A 21,095-nucleotide genomic window follows, 5' to 3' on the forward strand; every position below is an offset into this window, starting at 1 on the left:
CCATTTGGCCCATCAGGTCTGCACCGGGTCTTACCCAGGCCTTATCCCAGTAACCACATGAATTTTACCCCACTAATTCCCCTAACTTCTTTATATCTTTGAACACTAAGGGGCAATTTAGCATGGCCAATTCACCTAACCTGCACATCTTTGAACCATGGGAGGAAACCGGAGCACCTGGAGGGAACCCACGCAGACACAGGGAGAGTGTGCAAACTCCACACAGACAGTCACCCAAGGCTGGAATTGAACTGAGGACCATGGCAATGTGAGGCAGCAGTGCTAACCATTGTGCCTCCCCATCAAGGGGGGATCCTATCAAGGATGGATTGCTATTTATTGCTGTTGGAAATTCTGTTATAAACTTTCCTCTTCTGAATCGCTGGTGATGGTTAATATTATTTGGTCTAATAACTTGGAAACAGAGCAACAAACACTTTTTTGACATCTTACGAAGTTTTTTTAAATTTATGTTTATTGATTACTTTTTAAGTCATTAACAAGGCACGAAAGGTTAAATAGTCTCATAGAATCCTACAGTGCAGAAGGAGGCCATTCAGCCCATCGAGTCTGTACTGACCACAATCCCACCCAGGCGCTATCCCCATAGCCCCATGCATTTACCCTAGCTAGTCCCCCTAACATTAAGGAGCAATTTAGCATGGCCAATCCACCTAACCCGCACATCTTTGGACTGTGGGAGGAAACCCGAGCACCTGGAGGAAACCCATGCAGACACGGACAGAAGGTGCAAACTCCACACAGACGTGACCCAAGCCAGGAATCGAACCCAGGATCCTGGCGCTGTGAGGCAGCAGTGCTAACCACTGTACCACCATGCCACCCACAGTGCACTGCTGCACAGTCTGCTTCTGCATTCCTGAAGTAAGCCAATGTGGTGGATCATAATCCTGGAACTCCATTCATACCAGCACTATGGACTGCAGAGGTTCAGGAAGGTGGCTCATCACCATCTTCTCAAAGGCAATTGGGGATGGACAACAAATGTTATCTTAGCCAGTGATGCTCTCATCCTGGGAAGGAAAAAATGGCGAGAGGCTCCATAATCTAGTCCTGTGAGCTTTCATTCGTGATTTCTCAGCATTCTTTGGGCCCCCTTCCACCACAAAGCATCTGTATCTCACTTCCATCAAAACTGAAATCCCAACAACCCCCAACAAAGTCGGACTTTGCTCCCAATGCGATAAAATGCTTCCACCCCTCCCGCTCACAGATCTTGCAGCCACCTCCCTGTGATCACAAACTTTGGGATGATGCTTCCATTGCTTACTGATCCAAGAGGTTTCCCCATGTTCACAAGAGCAGGGATCACCCTTCCAAATGTCCCCAGGACTCCTGTAACTGCAGCTTTACTTGTGTTCTGAAGGCAATTGTCTTATCCAACTCGATGGTTGAAATTTTCCAGCCCTTCCCACTGGCAGGATATTCTGGCCCCAACGCCCCTCCCCAACTGCCATGGCATGTTCCCTGGCCATGATGTGGAGATGCCGGCGTTGGACTGGGGTAAGCACAGTAAGAAGTCTCACAACACCAGGTTAAAGTCCAACAGGTTTATTTGGTAGCACAAGCCACAAGCTTTCGGAGCGCTGCTCCTTCATCAGGTGAGATGAGAAGGGGCAGCGCTCTGAAGGCTTGTGGCTTGTGCGACCAAATAAACCTGTTGGACTTTAACCTGGTGTTGTGAGACTTCTTACTATGTTCCCTGGCAGCAGAGGGTGCAGGTCACATATAACCTGGAAAATCCTGCCACCAGCAGATGGTGGACACCCCTGCCCCCAGAAAAAGCACTGCAGGGGCTCTGGAAGATCCAGCTCATTAAATTGTTCCTATCTCCACACATGATGCCAAAGCTGCTGAATACTGCTAGCGCTCTGTTTTAATTTCAAATTTTCAGAATCTTTTAAAGTAAAGTTTATTTATTAATCACAAGTTTAGATTGACACTACAATGAAGTTACTGTGAAAATCCCCTAGTCGCCACACTCCGGTGCCTGTTTGGGTACATTGAGGGAGAATTTAGCATGGCCAATCCACCTAACCAGCACATCTTTCCGAATGTGGGAGGAAACTGGATCACCTGGAGAGAACCCACGCAGACACGGGGAGAATGTGCAAACTCAACACAGACAGACCCAAGCCAGGAATCGAACCCAGGTCCCTGGCGCTGTGAGGCAGCAGTGCTAATCATTGTGCCACCCCATACTGCAGCTGCAGTATTTGTGCTTTTATTTTGGGCCTTACTTCAATGTACCCTGAATCCCACTATCCTGTGTTATGAGCGATGAGCTTATGGGCCAGCTAGATGGACTTCAACCCAGATAAATGCGTCGTGGTCCATTTTGGTAGGTCAAATGGGATGAAGGAGTACAATATAAAGGGAAAGACTCTTAGTACTGTAGAGGATCAGAAGGACCTTGGGGTCCGGGCACATGGGACTCTGAAATTGGCCCCGCAGGTGGAGGAGGTGGTTAAGAAGGCGTATGGTGTGCTGGCCTTTATCAATCGAGGGATTGAGTTTAGGAGTCCGGGGATAATGATGCAGCTATATAAGACCCTCGTCAGATCCCACTTGGAGTACTGTGCTCAGTTCTGGTCGCCTCACTATAGGAAGGATGTGGAAAAGATTGAAAGGGTGCAGAGGAGATTTACATGGATGTTGCCTGGATTGAATGGCATGCCTTATGAGGATAGTCTGAGGGAGCTCGGTCTTTTCTCCTTGGAGAGACGAAGGATGAGAGGAGACCTAATAGAGGTGTGTAAGATGTTGAGAGGCATAGATCGGGTGGACTCTCAGAGGCTTTTTCCCAGGGTGGAAATGTCTGCTACGAGAGGACACAGGTTTAAGGTGCTGGGGGATAGGTACAGGGGAGATGTTAGGGGTAAGTTTTTCACACAGAGGGTGGTGGGCGAGTGGTGGTGGAGACGAACTCAATAGGGTCTTTTAAGAGTCTCCTGGATGAGTACATGGAGCTTAATAGGATGGAGCGTTATAGGTAGGTCTAGAAGGTAGGGATGTGTTCGGCAAAACTTGTGGGCCGAAGGGCCTGTTTGTGCTGTAGTTTTTCTATGTTTCTATGTTTCTAGCCTTTCCTTTTCTATCATTTATGTTTGTTTCAAAAGACAGAATTCCAGAGATGGAGGAATGGTACAGAACTGAGACCAGTAATCCAAATCCCACTAAGGTGTCAAACTAAATTCAGTACATTTGGTCATTTGTGAACTAGCATCATGGAAAAATGTTCCTATATAAATGCAATGTAAATAAATGTAATGCCAATTAAAAGCTTAAAATATTAATCATTTTCATCATAATAGTTACAATTTACAGTAGCATTTATGCAATAGCTTCTTTAAAGCTTTTTTTGATTAAAATCATCAATGATACCTAAATTAACCTATACCTTATTGCCTGAAGTACACTACATGTGGCACTGACTTGTCCTGTTCATAGCCAATGTTAAGTGCTTTAGTTTCCTCTAAATTCTCCTAATCACAGCCATGGCTCGGTCTGCAAAAGCTGAGCTCCTATTAAAACTGTACAGAACTGAACTCCGATGTCCTTCAGACAATTTTGCATTTAATATGAGGACATAATATCCTGTCTGCTCGCTCCCCACAATATCATAAAGGTAATTTTCTCATAAACAGGCAGGGTTTAATGAAATAAGTAATTACACTCCACAGGCACTAAAGCAGGTTGCACATGTCTTTTGGTTAATTTTCATTCCATATCAGTGAAGTGTCAGTGCAGGTCTCTAATAATAGCTAGACTTTCATTAAAAGGTAAAATATTTCACAGCCTGCTCCTACTCACTTCCCTTTGTCATTGGAAAAATTAACATCCTTTGTGACGTGAAACTCTATTGTATATCCAGAAATATCTGCTGCAATTATTCTATTTTGGATGAGTTATCGAGAATATTAAAACCTTAAATGATTTAAAATGCTGAGAATGGGAATCCCTCTGGACATTTTTTACAAAACAAGTTATTCTTACGATAAAAATCCATGATTATTGGAATGTGTAGAATCATTCATATATGAACAGCCAGGCAACACACATACAGAACTAAGTTAAATGTGAGCTTTTAATACTCCTAAGATACTAAATTACATGCTTGCTCCAACCTTCAAATCCTGATTGCATTTAAAATTGAACACCTACATTTGTATTTGCTTTATAAGTAAACTGGAAAATGATCAGCTTCTGTTGAAGATTTTATCGAGAGGGAAAATGGTGGGGATTCAAAGGAGATCAAAGTGTTTTTACGATTGATGCCAATGACGGCTTAAACAGGATTTCATTTTATGTCCACACTTTTATATCCCTGCTGCGCATTTTATTTAGGAGACTTGAGGGCTGACAATTACAAACAACACCATTTCTTTGACTGTCTAAAGTAAGAAACTTTGGCTGAGATGCCCACTTCCAGCAAAGAAAGGTAAGTCTCAATGCCAATCAGTAAGGCAATCAAACTGCATATGATTATTCGGTGTCAGTCAGCTTTTAGACTGGTCTTATTCAATAAGTATTATTTCAATGCATTGCTACACTGCTTTATGAAATAATATATCATAAGACATAGAGAGCATGCCTATTTCATACAGCATATGAGCAAACAGCATATGAATACAGCATACAGGAGCCGCACAGTGGCATAGTGGTTAGCACTGCTGCCTCACAGCTGCCACGGACCCGGGTTCGATTCCCGGCTTGTCTGTGTGGAGTTTGCACATTCTCCCTGTCTGCGTGGGTTTCCTCCAGGTGCTCCGGTTTCCTCCCACACTCCAAAGACGTGCGGGTTAGGTTGATTGGCCATGCTAAATTGCCCCTTAGTGTCAGGAGGACTAGCAAGGATAAATACATGGGGTTATGGGGATAGAGCTTGGGTGGGATTGTGATTGGTGCAGACTTGATGGGCTGAATTGGCCTCCTTCTGCACTGTAGAATTCGATGATTCATATCATCTAATTAGCTTTGTACCAACATCTTACTGACTGCAAAATTTTACGTGTAAAGTAAACAATTGTGGCTACAGGTATCGACATTTAAACTTCACACAATTCCTCAGAGGATCTGAGTCAAAATAGAACCCTTCAGCATATGAGCTTATTTAATTAATAGCAGAAAGAACTAGTATTCATATCATGCCCTCAACGCCTAACAATAAATTCATTATTTTTGAAGTGTTATGTAGGAAAACATGGCAGCGAATTTTCAGAGAACAAGTACCGAGTGAGATGAATAGTCAGGTAAACAGCTGTCCCAATTGTGCCCACCATTATTTATGTGGAACTGACACCACAACTTCAGAAGGCAGATGTGTAGTAAAACCCAAATATCCAAATATTGCCATAAAAAATGGCTCCACTCTGCCGTAGACATTGTGAAAATGGCACCTCGCTTTCCACCTCACCACTGAAATCCATCCAATGGCATGATATTGCTTTAGTTGCATGGTAGCCAAGAACCAAATTCACCACAGAAAATGTGGTACCAGCACGATGAGTGACCATAAGACCATAAGATATAAGAGGAGAATTAGGCCATTCGGCCCATCGAATCTGCTCTGCCATTCAATCATGGCTGATACGTTTTTCAACCCCATTCTCCCGCCTTTTCCCCATAACTTTTGATCCCTTTATCAATCAAGAACCTATCTATCTGTCTTAAATATACTCAATGACCTGTCCCCCCCAGCCTTCTGTGGCAATGAATTCCACAGATTCACCATCCTCTGGCTGAAGAAATTCCTCCTCATCTCGGCTCTACAGGGTCATCCCTTTATGCTGAAGCTGTGCCCTCGGATTCTAGTCTCCCCTGCTAATTAAAACATCTTCCCCACATCCACTCTGTCCAGGCCTTTCAGTATTCTAATGCAATTACAGAATGCAATTGCAACCACTCAAATCTTTGATGCTGAAAAGTAACTCATACAAATGTGGAGTTTCACGCCTGTCCAGTTTTACTTCATAGAATCCCTACAGTGCAGAAAGAGGCCATTTGGCCCATCGAGTCTGCACCAACCACAATCCCACCCAGTCCCTACCCCCTTATCCCTACATATTTATCCGCTAACCCTACGCACCTCAGGACTCTAAGGGGCAATTTTTAGCATGGCCAATCAACTTAACCTGCACATCTTTGGACTTACTTGTTAAAGATATTTCTAAAGCTTTCAAAAAATTAAAAATTATTTTTCATCTATGTATCTCTTTTTCTTTCTCTCGTAACTGTCTTCCTCTCTTTCTGTGCCTGATCTGACATCGAATTCTCCCTCTGTAATTTTTTAAAAATTCATTCACAGGTTGTGGGCGTCACTGGCTGGGCCAGCATTTACTGCCCTTCTCTAATTGCCCTTGAGAAGATTGAGAATTTATACTCCCTTCCCCGTCCTTGTGCTGTTAAATTCCCAATCCTTCAATCTGACTGCTTGAGGAGATCTACAGTTGCTTGCTCTGTTCACTCAGGTCCCTGATGTGCTGTTTCTCTTGCTGCAATGTCATCAGCCTGCACTTGCGGCAGCTTGCCACACAATTTTTTTTTAAAAGCTTAAACGGGCAAGAGTAAAAGTAACTGACAACAGTCATCATTAGATTCTCTTTACAGCAGGCAATGGCCACTACAGCAAATGAAGCATTGTTGAAGTGTAGTTGATGTTGGGGTGTGAGAAATGCACCAATCAATTTACATGCAGCAAGCTCCCACAAACAACAATGTGTAAATGGTCTGATAATGGTCTGGGGTGGCACAGTGACACAATGGTTAGCACTGCTGCCTCACAGCACCAGGGACCCGGGTTCAAATCTGGCCTTGGGTGACTCTCTGTGTGGAGTTTGCACATTCTCCCATGTCTGCATGGGTTTCCTCCCACAATCCAAAGATGTGCAGGTTAGGTGGATTAGCCATGTTAAATTGCCTCTCAGTGTCCAAAGATACATAGGTTAGGTGGATTAACCATGGTAAATGCACAGGGTTATGGGGAAGGGGTGAGCCTGGGTAGGATGTTCTTTCAGAGAATTGGTGCAGACTCGATGGGCCAAATGGCCCCCTTCTGCACTGTACCTATTCTATGGTTCTATGGTTCTAATCTGTTTCAGTAATGTTGACTGAGGAATAAGTATTGACCAGAACATCCACGGCACAGTGGTTAGCACTGTTGCCTCACAGCTCCAGGGACCTGGGTTCAATTCTGGCCTCGGGTCACTGTCTGTGTGGAGTTTGCATGTTCTCCCCGTGTCTGCGTGGGTTTCCTCCAGGTGCTCCAGTTTCCAAAGATGTGCAGGTTAGGTGGATTCGCCATGCTAAATTACCCCTTGGTGTCAGGGACATTAGTAGGATAAATATATAGGGTTACGGCGATAGGGACTTGGTGGGATTGTTGTCGGTGCAGGCTTGATGGTCCAATTGGCCTCCTTCTGCACTGTAGGGGTTCTTCTATTCTACGAATAATTCTCTTGTTCTTATTCAAAGCAGTGCCATGGTATATCTTACTTATCTCTCCAACCGAGAAAAGAAGACAGGGCCTTGGTTTAACCTCATTCTAAAGACAGCACCTTTGTCAATGCAACACTCCCTTCAATACAGCACTGGAACATCAGTCTAGACTTTGGATGAAATTAAATGACATTAAGGGATAACCAAATGCAAAAAAGTTGCAGTGACCTATTACATCCTCTTGTCCATTTCAGGTGTGGGAACTGGACGCCCCTAGACTTTGGTTGTTCAAGTCCTGATGTGGTGTTTGAATCCACAATCTTCATTCTCAGAAGAGAAAGTGCTACCAACTGAGCCTCAATTCTTCAAACATTGCCATGGGATCAGGCAAATGGGGTTTCAGTTGAACATGTTATCTGAAAGCCAGCACCTTGGATAATGCAGCATTTCATTAGGCACTGCCGTTCAGTACCACTCTAGATTATGTGCTCAAATACTCGAGTGCTGCAACCTTCTCAGACAAGAGTGCTGCCAACTGAGCCAAACTTACAATTCAATAATGATGAGCAGATGGCCAATAATGGTAGAAGTTAACACAGCAGGAAATGCTATCTCAAAGCTGAGCTAAGAATCAGAATGAAAGCAAATTAAACGCAAAACTCAAAAACAGGCACGTAAATCCCAAATAAGGATCGCATGTATTCATTAAGCAATGTGCGTTAAATTTGTCCCCTAATTCATTGCTGAAGTCAAAAAAAGAGGCATCCAGTGCCCTCACCTGAAAGAGACATGAGGATGTGATAGGTCACTGCAACTTTTTTAGATTTGGTTATTCCTTCCTATCATTTAATTTTAGCCAGACAATGAGCTTTCTTTAAAAAAAATAACAATTCCTCATCATCCTGACACATGGAAAGATGCTGCATTGTTGAAATCTGAATGTGTATTTGAGCTGTTGTAACCTCCAGGGCTATAGAAGGTGGGATTAGACTGGAGGGCATTTTTACAGCCAACATGGACACAATCAGCCAAATGTCCTCCGTCTATGCTGTAAATGGTCCATGTTGAGAAAATGGTATTAAAATTAACTTTAATTGTATCAAGCCAATTGTATCTTTTAAAGCTCCATACTTAAATCGAGAATTTTGCTTTGAGGGTCAATATTACAAAAATATTGCAGTCACCCACACATGCTTTGCAAAGTTAGAAGCATTGAAAAGTTTTCACTGTATAATATCACAATGCTGCAATAAGCTGATGGGAGCAACTGTGGGGAAAGTAGCTCCTGCACAAATTTATTTTTGTTGAATACAGGTGACATTTTTTCCACCCAAGAAAATGTAATTTTGAATAAGACTGTATGAATAAAGTTTCCACTTGTCTGTCATCGAATGCTTGCAAAACATAATACGCTACAAATGTTTTGCATTGTATGTGTGGAGAGGGAGGGTGGGGGGGAGGTGGGGAACAGAACGGTTTGCCCATCTGGATGCAAATTTAGCAAGGAGCCAACACACTGGACACCAGCCCGCTTTCCCCCCCCCCCCCCCCCTCCACCCACCCAAAACATGCTGCAGGTGGACTAAATCGGCAGCCAGTGGGACTTCTGCCCCTCACTGGGGAGGAAGATGCGCCCTTGGGAGTTGCCAGCCAATTGGATTAGCCACCAGCTCCAGCAGTCCCGGCAGCACCAAAAGAGCATTAGTAGGTGCTGCCAACATTGCAACCAGGAACTAGAAGAATGCCCTATGGGTCCTGACGTAAAGTAAGTCTGGGGTATTGGGCAGGGAGGTTTGAGCAATTCAGAGATGGGAGTTGGGGTGAGTTGGGTGGGTTTTACAGAGCAGGAAGGTAGGATGAAAACAGGGTACTGTCTTATTAGGACTGCAAACCCCCTCCACCCAAAAAAGGGGCACCCCACGAAGATAGAAACCTCCCTGGCTGCTGCCCATGCCAACCATATTATGGCACGGGCTGTGTATTGTTGGGGTCAATTGACTTACTAACAAACTCAATTAACTCTTAATTATTTATTTAAATATGGCAGGCAGGCTGCAGATTTCAGCATCCACCCCCTACCCCACATAAGATGGCGGTGAGCTGAGTGTGGACAAGGAGATGGTAGGGTGGGCACCCATTCTTTTTTACATGCCCCCCCCCCCCCCATCGCAAATACATAAAATCCAGCCATTAATCCATTGATCATTATAATATTAAAGATTTAAGCAATCAAGGTATAAAAATTTCTCATTTTATCTCTATTGATTAAAGAAAAGGTTACTCTCGGCATCCCTTTTTCCCACTGTGGACAGTTTGGCTGATCTCTCTTTAGCGGTTCATTGCTGATAGAATCATTAGAAATAGTTCAGAAAGGCGACAGGGCAAAAGGACTGAATTATCACATACAGTTCATGTTGATACAGTGTTAGGATAATAGTTGTACAAGCTTGGAGTTACAATTGGCAGCATTGGAGAATGCTTAAAAGCTTTGTATAACATTTCCCTGTCCCCTAATTTAACAGAGGTGCCAATCCATTTCTTTAAAATAAGCCTATCTGTGCTGATCTTAATTCAGATTCTTAGTCTCAATAATCCAATACTTTTGATGATGTCATTGGTATTCACGCCTCAAATAAACGTGCTGATAAACTAGTTGGAATTGACTGAATGAAACAAAGGCCTAAAATTTGTGACGTGTAACCACAGCATTTGAATACTTAATATGTTCAAAGAAGGTAAAGGAATTGTATACAAATGCATTACGTATTCACAAGTCACTACAGCATCCTGGCATACAATAAATCCTACTGCCCTAAAACTCTGTCATTCCCAACCTTCCTTATCTCCCCAATCCCTGATGCATCAAAATCACTTTCATCAATAAATCCATCCATGGTTTTTCCCCATTCTACCTTTGTAATCCTCTCCAGCCCTATACGTGCGCATATATCCTCCAGTCTGCTGATTGGTGCTTCCTTAGTAACTATCCCATCATCTCTATCCTCTGTGCCGTCACAAGGGTACCAGCCATCTAAATCATATAAATGCTCCATCTTTCACCTATTTGAAAAGCATTTTCAAAGCCAAACCCTGATTGTGCTTTTGGTCAACTTCCATAATAATTCTTCCATCAACTGCTTGGTGTCCAGTTTTCATTTTTGTGAAGTAATATAAAGTGATTCAAAGTGATATAAAATATGCAAGCCGTATCATGCAATGTAATTCCTTTCAACTATTAAGCCTTAATTTTTACTTGGCTGGGTAGGGACTCAGATAATCAAGCAGGCGGATGCTGAGGTAGGCCACAAATCATCTTGACATTGACAAGTGAAAAACTATCCTTTCCCCTACAGCAGGCAACTCACTTTGGCAGCATGGAACCCAGATTTTAACTCCCAAATCTGCACTCCCCTATTCATCACCAACCCAAAACCAGTGGGAAGCAGCAGCTGGCCAGTGGGCGGGAAATCAAGTCATATGGCAAAAGGTCTGCTCTTGCTGGGCTCAAAGGCAAAGGCTCGAGTCAATGGCACAGCGGTTAGCACTGCTGCTTCACAGAAACAGGGACCTGGGTTCGATTCTGGCCCTAGGTGACTGTGTGGAGTTTACACGTTCTCTCCATGGGTTTCCTCTGGGTGCTCCGGTTTCCTCCCACAATGCAGGTTAGGTGGATTGGCCATGGCAAATGTGCAGAGTTAAGGGGATAGGGCAGAGGGGAGGCCTGGGTGGGATGCCCTTTCAGAGAGTCAGCACAGACTCAATAGGCTGGATGGCCTCTTCCTACAATATACAGCTTCTCTTTCCGCTGAGTTTACATGGTGATGGAGCCACAACTGCTTCCTCCCTCAGGAACATTCAAAGTTAAATTAGCAGTTGGGTCTCAATCCTCCTATTTAGAAAAAGATACCATTGAATTCTGGCAGTTGGCCTTCCCATATAGAATCCCTACAGTACAGAAGGAGGCCATTCAGCCCATCGAGTCTGTTCAGACCACAATCCCACCCAGACACTATCTCCCCGACTAGGGTCAATTTAGCATGGCCAATCAACCTAACCCACACATCTTTGGACTGTGGGAGGAAACCGGAGCACCCAGAGGAAACCCACGCAGACACGGGGAGAAAGTGCAAAGTGACCCGAGGCCAGTGCTAACCATTGTGCCACCACGCCGCCCCTAATGTACTTGAAAAAGCAGGTTAAAAGTCAAGGCAGCAAGAAGAGAGTGGAATTTCAGCAGTTCAGCAGTTGATTTTAATTGGTTCAACAGTTCCTGCTGGACAAATAAGGTGAAAAGCATACAAACATATGAACCTCAGCCCCACCCTGCCCCTAGCCTATTCCACCATTCAATAAGATTATGGCTGATCTGGTTGTAATCTCCCACCTAACAGTACTGTGGGTGTGTCTACACAGCATAGGCTGTAGTGGTTCAGAAAGGTAGTTCAACACCATCACCTAAAGGACAATTAGGTTTGCCCTTGTGACGTGCCCACATCCTGTGAAGCTACGGATCAAAATGTATTTAAAGAGAAAGAAGTTGTTACTGAATTATTCCCAGTGTAAGGGTTTCCCTCATCATTAGCTCTATATTAAACATAAACAAAATGGATATATAATATATATATAAACTAAATAACAGTGACTTCACACCCAAAAGTTCTTCATTGTCTGTGATGCCCTTTGGGAGCCGCTGAAGGGGCACGGTGGCACAGTGGTTAGCACTGCTGCCTCACAGCACCAGGGTCCCAGGTTCGATTCCCAGCTTGGGTTACTGTCTGTGTGGAGTTTGCACGTTCTCCCCGTGTCTGCATGGATTTCCTCCAGGTGCTCTGGTTTCCTCTCACAGTCTGAAAGATGTGCTAATTAGGTGCATTGGCCATGCTAAATTCTCCCTCAGTGCACCCGAACATGTGGCGACTAGGCAATTCTCACAGTAACTTCACTGCAGTGTCAATGTAAGCCTACTTGTGACACTAATAAGTTAACTTTTTTAAGTTATGAAAGGCACTATATGAATGCAGGTTCATTCTTTATTTCTTAAAATTGGTTCTCCTCTATTGTGAAATAAGAGAATCGTGAAAGAATCGCTCTGTCAATTACAGGAATCGTTTACAAGATGCGCACTGGTGTTTATTCAGTGGTGTTGTTAAATTAAATGCACCCATTGTTCTGTTTAATTAGAATAAAGCCTCAGCCTGCACTTAAACAATACGCCGCTGAGAGAAAGGAATCATTATTGGTCTGCTCTCAGTGGAGAGTCATAACAGAAAACACAGTAAGCTGTTTATTCATAACCCACATGATTTCAGTCCAGAACAACCAAGATCTTATTCCAAAAGCATCATAATCCTAATAACATTTAGGCTTTAAAAACGGATCATAATTTATAAAAAGATTAGTAAAAGTACAACATGTACTGAGAAAGTACTTGTCAAGACAAGTCTTCAGGGTACATTTACATCCACAGAAAGTGACATATTTAATGCCCTCTATTATGATGAGTTTGGTGCTGGGGGGTATTTAATTGAGCAGAGGATGGCAAGTGAGAACACTGCCACCTTTTTGTCTCTACCCCGATTAGGCCCTCGGTGGGAATGCCTGTGGACAGCCTTTCCACACTGCCATTAATTGAGGCCCTTGAGTGGGTAACTAACACCCACTCATCCCTCTGCTGCCTGTGTATTACTCCACAGTCAGGATGGGAACAAAGTTGAAAAAGGGTTGCTTATGTGCTTTCAGGGCCTGTTCGAGGCCTCCCAGAGCAGGGGAGGTGGAAGCCATCTCCCTGCTCTTTTTGTCGGCCCTCCTCCCCGTGGTCCCGCACCTTGCGATCCCCCTCCTGCCGTCACTCACCTATGGCCTGGATCCATGACGATCTTGGGCCTTGGGCGGATGTAACACCAGCAGCAGCAACCACCTCCCTGGTGGCACTGCTGAAAAATCAAGAGCTGCCATCTTCTTATTGGCTAGCAGTTCTCGGCAAGCAAGGAAAACCCAGGTAATTCTAGGCCAGTGAGCTTGACGTCAGTGATAGTGAAATTGTTGGAGAAGATTCTTAGGAATGGGATCTATACACATTTGGAACTGAATGGTCTTGTTAGAGACAGAGAGCATGGTTTTGTTTGAGGGAGGTCATGTCTCACTAATTTAATTGAGTTTTTTGAGGAGCTGACAAAATTGATTGATGTGGGAAGGGCTGTGGATGTTGCCTCCATGGACTTTAGTAAAACATTTGACAAGGTCCCTCATGGCAGGCTTTGCAAAAGATTAAATCTCATGGGATCAGGGGTGAACTAGCTGGATGGATTCAGAACTGGCTTGGCCATAGAAGACAGAGGGTAGCGGTGGAAGGGTGTTTTTCTGAATGGAGGTCTGTAACTAGTGGTGTTCATGATGTGGAGATGCCGGCGTTGGACTGGGGTAAACACAGTAAGAAGTTTAACAACACCAGGTTAAAGTCCAACAGGTTTATTTGGTAGCAAAAGCCACACAAGCTTTCGGAGCTCTTAGCCCCTTCTTCAGGTGACTGGGAATTCCCACTCACCTGAAGAAGAGGCTAAGAGCTCCGAAAGCTTGTGTGGCTTTTGCTACCAAATAAACCTGTTGGACTTTAACCTGGTGTTGTTAAACTTCTTACTAGTGGTGTTCCACAGGGATCAGTGCTGGGACCTCTGCTGTTTGTAATATATAAATGACTTGGAAGAAAATGTAGTTGGTCTGATTAGGAAGTTTGTGGATGATACCAAGATTGGCAGAGTTGCGGATAGTGATGAAGATTGTCAGAGAATAGAGCAGGATATAGGTAGGCTGGAAAATTGGGCAGAGAAATGGCAGATGGAATTCAATCCGGACAAATGCAAGGTAATGCATTTTAGTAGATCCAATTCAGGTGGGAGCTATAAAATAAATGGCAGAACGATCAGGAACATACACACACACACACACACACACAGATCTGGGAATACAGGTCCACAGATCCTTAAAAGTGGCAGCACAGGTGGAAAAGGTGGCGAAGAAAGCATATGGCATGCTTGCTTTCATTGGACAGGGCATCGAGCACCAAAGTTGGCGAATTATGTTACAGTTGTATAAAACGTTGGTTTGGCCACATTTGGAATACTGGGTCCAATTCTGGTCACCACACTACCAGAAGGACGTGGAGGCTTTGGAGAGAGTACAGAAAAAGGTTTACCAGGATATTGCCTGGTATGGAGGGTATTAGCTATGAGGAGAGATTGAATAAACTGGGATTGTTCTCCCTGGAAAGACAGAGGCTGAGGGGCGACCTGATAGAAGTTTATAAGATTATGAGGGGTATGGATAGGGTGAACAGTTGGAAGCATTTTCCCAGGGCAGAAATGACAATTACAAGGGGGCACAAGTTCAAGATAAGGGGGGAAAGGTTCAGTGGAGGTGTGCGGGGGAAGTTTTTTACACAGAGGGTGGTGAGTGCCTGGAATGCACTGCCAAGTGAGGTGGTTGAGGCAAATACATTAGCGACATTTAAGACTTATCTGGATAGACACATGAACAGACATGGAAAAGAGGGATATAAGTGGTTGGTCTAGATAGGACAACGTGATCAGCACAGGCTTGGAGGGCCAAAAGGCCTGTTCCTGTGCAGTACTGTTCTTTACTCTCAGTAAGCAGAACTCACGTTCCTAGAGTCCTTGATCCCAGGAAAGGCTGTCCAGTTAAATGCCTGATTGAAACCTAATTTGGTGGGCCTTCCTGAAATGAGGTGACACAGAGCTTTCACGAACTCACCAGCCAATGGAGGAGAGACCCATCTCCTCCATTAAATATTGCCCATATTTTTTGAAGCCATATATCTTTATTTCCTCAACAGTTGTATAATTGAAGCTAAAATACTGGAAAATCTCAGCAGGTCTGGCAGCATCTGTAAGGAGAGAAAAGAGCTGACGTTTTGAATCCAAATGACCCTTTGTCAAAGCTGAAGCTGCCTAATTTATTAGTGAGATTTAATTTGCCTGTATGAAAAGTGTTAGGATCTTGACACCGATGTATATTGACATGCACATTCACTGTGCCACATCATAATTGATGTGCGATTAAATCACTCGGGAGGCTAGATTGTACCCGGGAAATAAAGGCTTTTATTACTAACAAGAATGGAGCACACTATATACAATACAATCCCAGACTAAAGGGTCACCAGGCAGTGCAGTGACCTTTATACTTCCCCAGGTAGGCGGAGCCAACTGGAGTGTACCACAGAACAATATCAACAGGTAGAACAGCCCAACCCTAAACCCAACAGTGACAACAGTAACATATCTACAAATACCCATAGTGCTGACCATCCATGGCTCAGCACTCATAGTTGGAACCAACTATGGTTCACCACAATAATATCATCGTACAGTATACATTGCTAGGCTTTGTCTTTTTTATCAATGAGCTTCACAGCCACTTCAAATGGACTTGTGTGTGATTCACTAATCACTGCACACTAGAGATAAATCAAGTTGGCACAACCATGGGGATGTGCCACCACACACCACCCTGTCCTCCAAATTGTTTTGGCGTGGGTAATGTTTTCTTTTCCTTCCCATTCCAAATCCCAGAGATGCCCTTGATATTCCGCTGATTATTTATGTGCGATTGCACGTCTATCAATGTCAGACTATATATTTCCCCAGACAACAATCAAACATTTATTCACTGTAACTGATTCCAAATGTGTGCAACTGGTCAATGAGGGCTTTCTTTTACTGGGAGTCTGTTTTGTTCTACACCATTAATACCCTGACAATGATTTGTAGTAACAAATGGTTCTGCAACTTACAATGGCCAATTTTAGCAGCCGCCCGAGTAGAAATCCAGCAGTAATAGATTTAAAATCATACCAGAGAACTTGCTGCATTGCTATCCATACACCAACATGTGCCACTTTAACAGCCTTCTGAGCTGACTGTCTGGTGCTCAGGAAACTGGTAGGAGTGGAGGCAGGTAGAACAAAACTGATTCTCCAGATCCCAAAAGATGCCCAACAAGCCCACCTTTCTACCATTGCAATCACAATGACCATCACCACCTTTATATATCTCTGTATACCTTTTTCCTGATCAAGTTGATCTCTGGGACACTCAATATTGCACCTGCCTGGAGCCAGTGTGCTTCACGCCCTGACCAGGTGATGTACATGTTTGTTCATGAACCCAGACCTCAAGATAGACCAAGACACTGGCATAAGGCAGTGGACAGCCAGCCTGCCAGCACCACTAAAGCCAGCCCAATAGTTAAACCAACCTGCAACTTCCGATAGTGCGATTTTATGAGCAGGTGGGCAATTATATCCTTTATTGAAAGAGAAATTTTAAACCCAAAAGTGGACAACAAACTAGCCAACATGGTGGTAACGAACCAATGAATCCAACGGTAATCTGATTAATGTTTGTTGTTACTTTTCCACTTCTTTCTCTTTCTTTTCTCTCAGATTCCCAACATTATTGACCATGTCACTATTGACAAGAACAGACTGCCAGATCGTAGAAGGCTGACAATAAATTTTTCAGCAAATATGATGAGGTTCACAAGTCCTGGAATAGTGGAGAACAGGAGGTTCATTTTTGGGGATTGTTATTCTTTTTTCACACTAGATTTGTTTTGGTGTGGGGGTTTAGCATCTCAGCCCACTCCTTTAGAAGAGCCTTTGCTCTCTACGTTTCAAAGAATGACCTTGTTTCTCCAGATATCTAGGTAAATGAGTAGCCCATCTATGGATCAAGTGGGGACTCTCAATTTTATTCCTACTTATTTAATTTTGTCACACAACCTCACACTATACCAGGATTAGGGACTTTGGTTATGTTGAGCCACTAAGGTGTAGGCATTTTCGCCAAAGAGCAGGGAAGGTTAAGTGAAATTGAATAGAGGTGTTCAAAATTATGCAGTGTTTTCTTAGAATCCCTACAGCACAGAAAGAGGCCATTCGGCCCATCGAGTCTGCACCGACCACAATCCCACCCAGGCCCTATCCCCATTTCCTTACATATTTTCCCACTAATCCCTCTAACCTACGCATCCCAGGACACTAAGGGCAATTTTTTAGCATGGCCAATCAACCTAACCCGCACATCTTTGGACTGTGGGAGGAAACCGGAGCACCCGGAGGAAACCCACGTAGACACGAAGAGAATGTGCAAACTCCACACAGACAGTGACCCAAGCCGGGAATCAAACCCAGGTCCCTGGAGCTGTGAAGCAACAGTGCTAACCACTGTGCTACCGTGCCGCACGGTAGAATAAATTAAGAGAAACCATATCCAGTACTCAATAAGCCAGTCACCAGAGGTCACAGGTTTAAGATAATGGGCATAAAAAACAGATAGGGGCAACCAGCTTTTCTGATATGGCCTGCAAGGATGGTGGAAGCATACACTATAGTAACCTTCATGGAAAATTGGATATATAATTGAAAAGGAGAAAAGAAGGGACAGTGAAGGAAAAGTAGGGGAATGGGACTAATTGGATAGTTCTTTCAACAAATTAGCACAGTCATAATGGGCTGAATGGCCTCCAGTGCTGTAAGATGCTATGATTTGATGTTATCTTCTCTGATTTCAGAATAACATGATACTCAACCCTAATTTAAACTGCTACCAAACAAGTTCACTAAACAGTAAGGGAATAGCTGAGCGGTAGCAATGACTTAACTTAGTTAAGTTTAATCTTTACCATAAAACCTATCACCTCATGTTAGTAGACATATCATGGCTGTGTTCAACTATATCTTTACCTATTAGTCTTTTCTTCTTCTATGGAAAGCACCTGTCCCATCAGTTACCAAACAGTCTCCTAATTTTGAAGTAAAGAGGTTAAGAAATATCTTCCACTAAATGGTCAGAATCAAATTTAAGCAACTGCTTGTTAAATTCAGAAAAGGTCAATAAAATACATACTTAAACAATTCCCAAAAGATGACTAGTTGAATTGAATGGATTGACCCCACTTAATTGGAAAACAACAATGTCTGAGAAAAAAAATGATTATAATCTGCAATATTATCAAAAGTGAGGACATTTCACTGTGAATTAAACTGGCTATTAATCTTTTATGTTCCATGCCTACATTAAAGAAACAAAATAATATGCTAAATATTAAGCAATAACACTTCATTTTGCTATTGGAATTTCAAACGTTATTAAATATTCATGCAGATCTAATCATAATTTGAAGGGCAAAATGTTTTGATGATATGCATTCTAATTTTTATTTTAATGTAGTGGCTAAAGCCCTCTGCAGAGCAGAAGTTTTACATACTTCTCGTGTTGAAATGCCATATAATACAGAATATACTAAAATCATGATTTGACAATGTAAACAACTAAACATTTATAGCTGCTTGGTATTACAGAACTTGAGTATTTCTGAAAAAAGAGAGTCATAGCTTCCGCAGCTTTGCTTCTTTTTCAACAATAACAAAATATTTATTTATTGACAATGAGTATTTACACACTTGAATTAAGAGTAAAATCATCCTCATCTCAAGGCTGAATGTAGCATTTATTCCACATGCAAGGATGATGAGCAGAATATATTCAGAAATTACTAAACGCACCTCATGTGTAAATATTATTAAAATATGTATTCTCCAGATATTTAGAGTCCTAATTGCTGAGCAGACTTCGCCCCATTCATTCCCCACACATGTAATATATCTGGAATTGTAAAAGGGAGTTGTTGAATATAAGTATGCTTTTAAATCAATGTCTGTATTTTGCTGTGATTCAAGAAAAACGCTCCTTATTGCTCACATAGGCGAGAGACACATGGCTAGGAATTGAAATAATTTCCACTTTTTGGAACAGTGGTAACATTGAGCACTTCCAGGTCAAGTGCTTTGCAGCATCAGGTGTAAAGCTCCCTCTAGACAGTGCAGATAAAATCCTCACAGTGCATTAGTGTGACAGCTCCATTCTCCACAATGACCTTTCTTACCTCTCTAAGTGAGATTGTAAATTTAGTAAATATGTATATTTATATAATTTAGATTCAGCGCACAAGACAGAGGACTCCCATTAAGTCTGTTATTGTTATGACATTAAACTTTCGTAACTGTCTCCCTCTGGACCACCGTCCACACTGCACAGCATCAGCTGTAAGAGATGTGCAATGTTCAGTTTGCTTTTCTCTCCATGAGCTAACATGAAACTGGGTCTATCCATTTACGGGGTTCTCTCGGACTTCTCCCATACTACATCCTTGGTTTTATTTTGAGGATTTCCTTGAACCAAACCCATTTAAGCGACAATCTCACTTCAAGGCAATGGCTAGTTTTGAAGTTACGAAAGTTGCCTGAAATGCCCAGATAGGTTATTTTAAATATGACTGGGCTGGAGGAGGAGGAGGAACCTTGAATTTGCATCGTGTGGAGGGACAAGAGTTTGAAATAAACATCAATGCACCAATCGTTGCTGGGAGGGTGGGTGAGGCAAAACGCCAGAATGAACTTTTCCTGCTATCCTCACAATAGTGTCATGAACCTGGAGTTATCTCACGCTGCCCGAAATGATCAAATGTTGACATGCAGAAGCAAGGTGTTATGACCATAACCTCTAATTAGGGAGGGAGGGGGGGGGGGGGGGGGTTCGCCTCTTAAAGTATCATATGTAGAACTCACTGTCTTGTGAATTGGGGGGGGGGGGGTAAATTTGAAATGCCACACCGTCTTTCTAAGGGGGGGGGGGGGGGTGCAAAGGCCGGATATCGCCTTGCCAACGGGATTTTCTCTCTCAAAAGGATCCTTGCGTCACCCTTTTTCCTGGAACAAAAGAGACCAACACCAGCAGGAGCTGGGCAGAACCGCCAACACAGAGAGGAATTCTCCAGGACTCACCCAGGACAGACACAAAACACAAATCACAAATGACTGTAGCCCGCTGCTTCAATCAGTACTTCGACCACTCTGCAATATATATAGAGAAAGGCTCTCGAAGCGTAATGCAACCCCACTGATATTCAGCCCACTGATGTTCAGACTTAATGCAAGGATGTCAGACTCCCTTTTTGCTGTTTTCTACCTAGCTTTTCTGCCCCGTTACACTGACTAACTGCAGCCCTGTAATGTTTGAGAAAGAAAATTAGCGAGGTGCATCGACCCAACAATCGATTGCCTTAAAGTTCCTGGATATGTACAATCAGAAAACATTTTAAACAGTCCGCGCCGACTGCCAATCTCACTGGAGGAAGCTGAGTGTCCCACATTGATAAAGATACATTTGCACTCACCAGCTGAAGGATACACAGCAGGATTAGGGTACACCGCCCGGTACAACAACCCATCCTCGGATGGTGGGAGAATAGAGGAGTGGGGGGGATCGAAAACGAGGGATTAAAAACCTCTTCCCGCTGGCTGTCAGCGAGACAGCTCCAGCACCATAACGAGAATGGGCAGATAAAGTACAACGTGAACAGCTTCGAGTGCTGGATTTGTAAGGTGCTTCCTTATCTGGGAGGATGGGGGGGGGGGGGGGGGGGTGTAAATGGCGATCACAGTGTAGGGAGCGCTTCTGAGCTGTCTTGTAGAAAGTTCAGTGAATGTGCCTGTTTGACAGGGAGAGAGGGAGGGTCACTAACGGACGGATATTGCACACTTAAAGACACCAACCCAT

General features: G+C 43.4%; 1 protein-coding gene across 1 annotated transcript in view; it reads right to left on the reverse strand.

The window, feature by feature from the left end:
• LOC144508310 (sodium/potassium-transporting ATPase subunit beta-1-interacting protein 3-like) overlaps positions 1-20,840 on the reverse strand; it is a 191,173-nt gene extending 170,333 nt beyond the window's left edge. Inside the window, exon 1 of the mRNA XM_078236135.1 lies at positions 20,713-20,840. Coding sequence (XP_078092261.1) covers positions 20,713-20,766 — 54 coding nt within the window. The 5' untranslated portion in view covers positions 20,767-20,840. The remainder of the gene's footprint in view (positions 1-20,712) is intronic.
• Between the last annotated feature and the right edge of the window lie 255 nt (positions 20,841-21,095).

Source organism: Mustelus asterias, chromosome 20, assembly GCF_964213995.1.
Source record: "Mustelus asterias chromosome 20, sMusAst1.hap1.1, whole genome shotgun sequence".
NCBI classification, from domain to species: domain Eukaryota; kingdom Metazoa; phylum Chordata; class Chondrichthyes; order Carcharhiniformes; family Triakidae; genus Mustelus; species Mustelus asterias.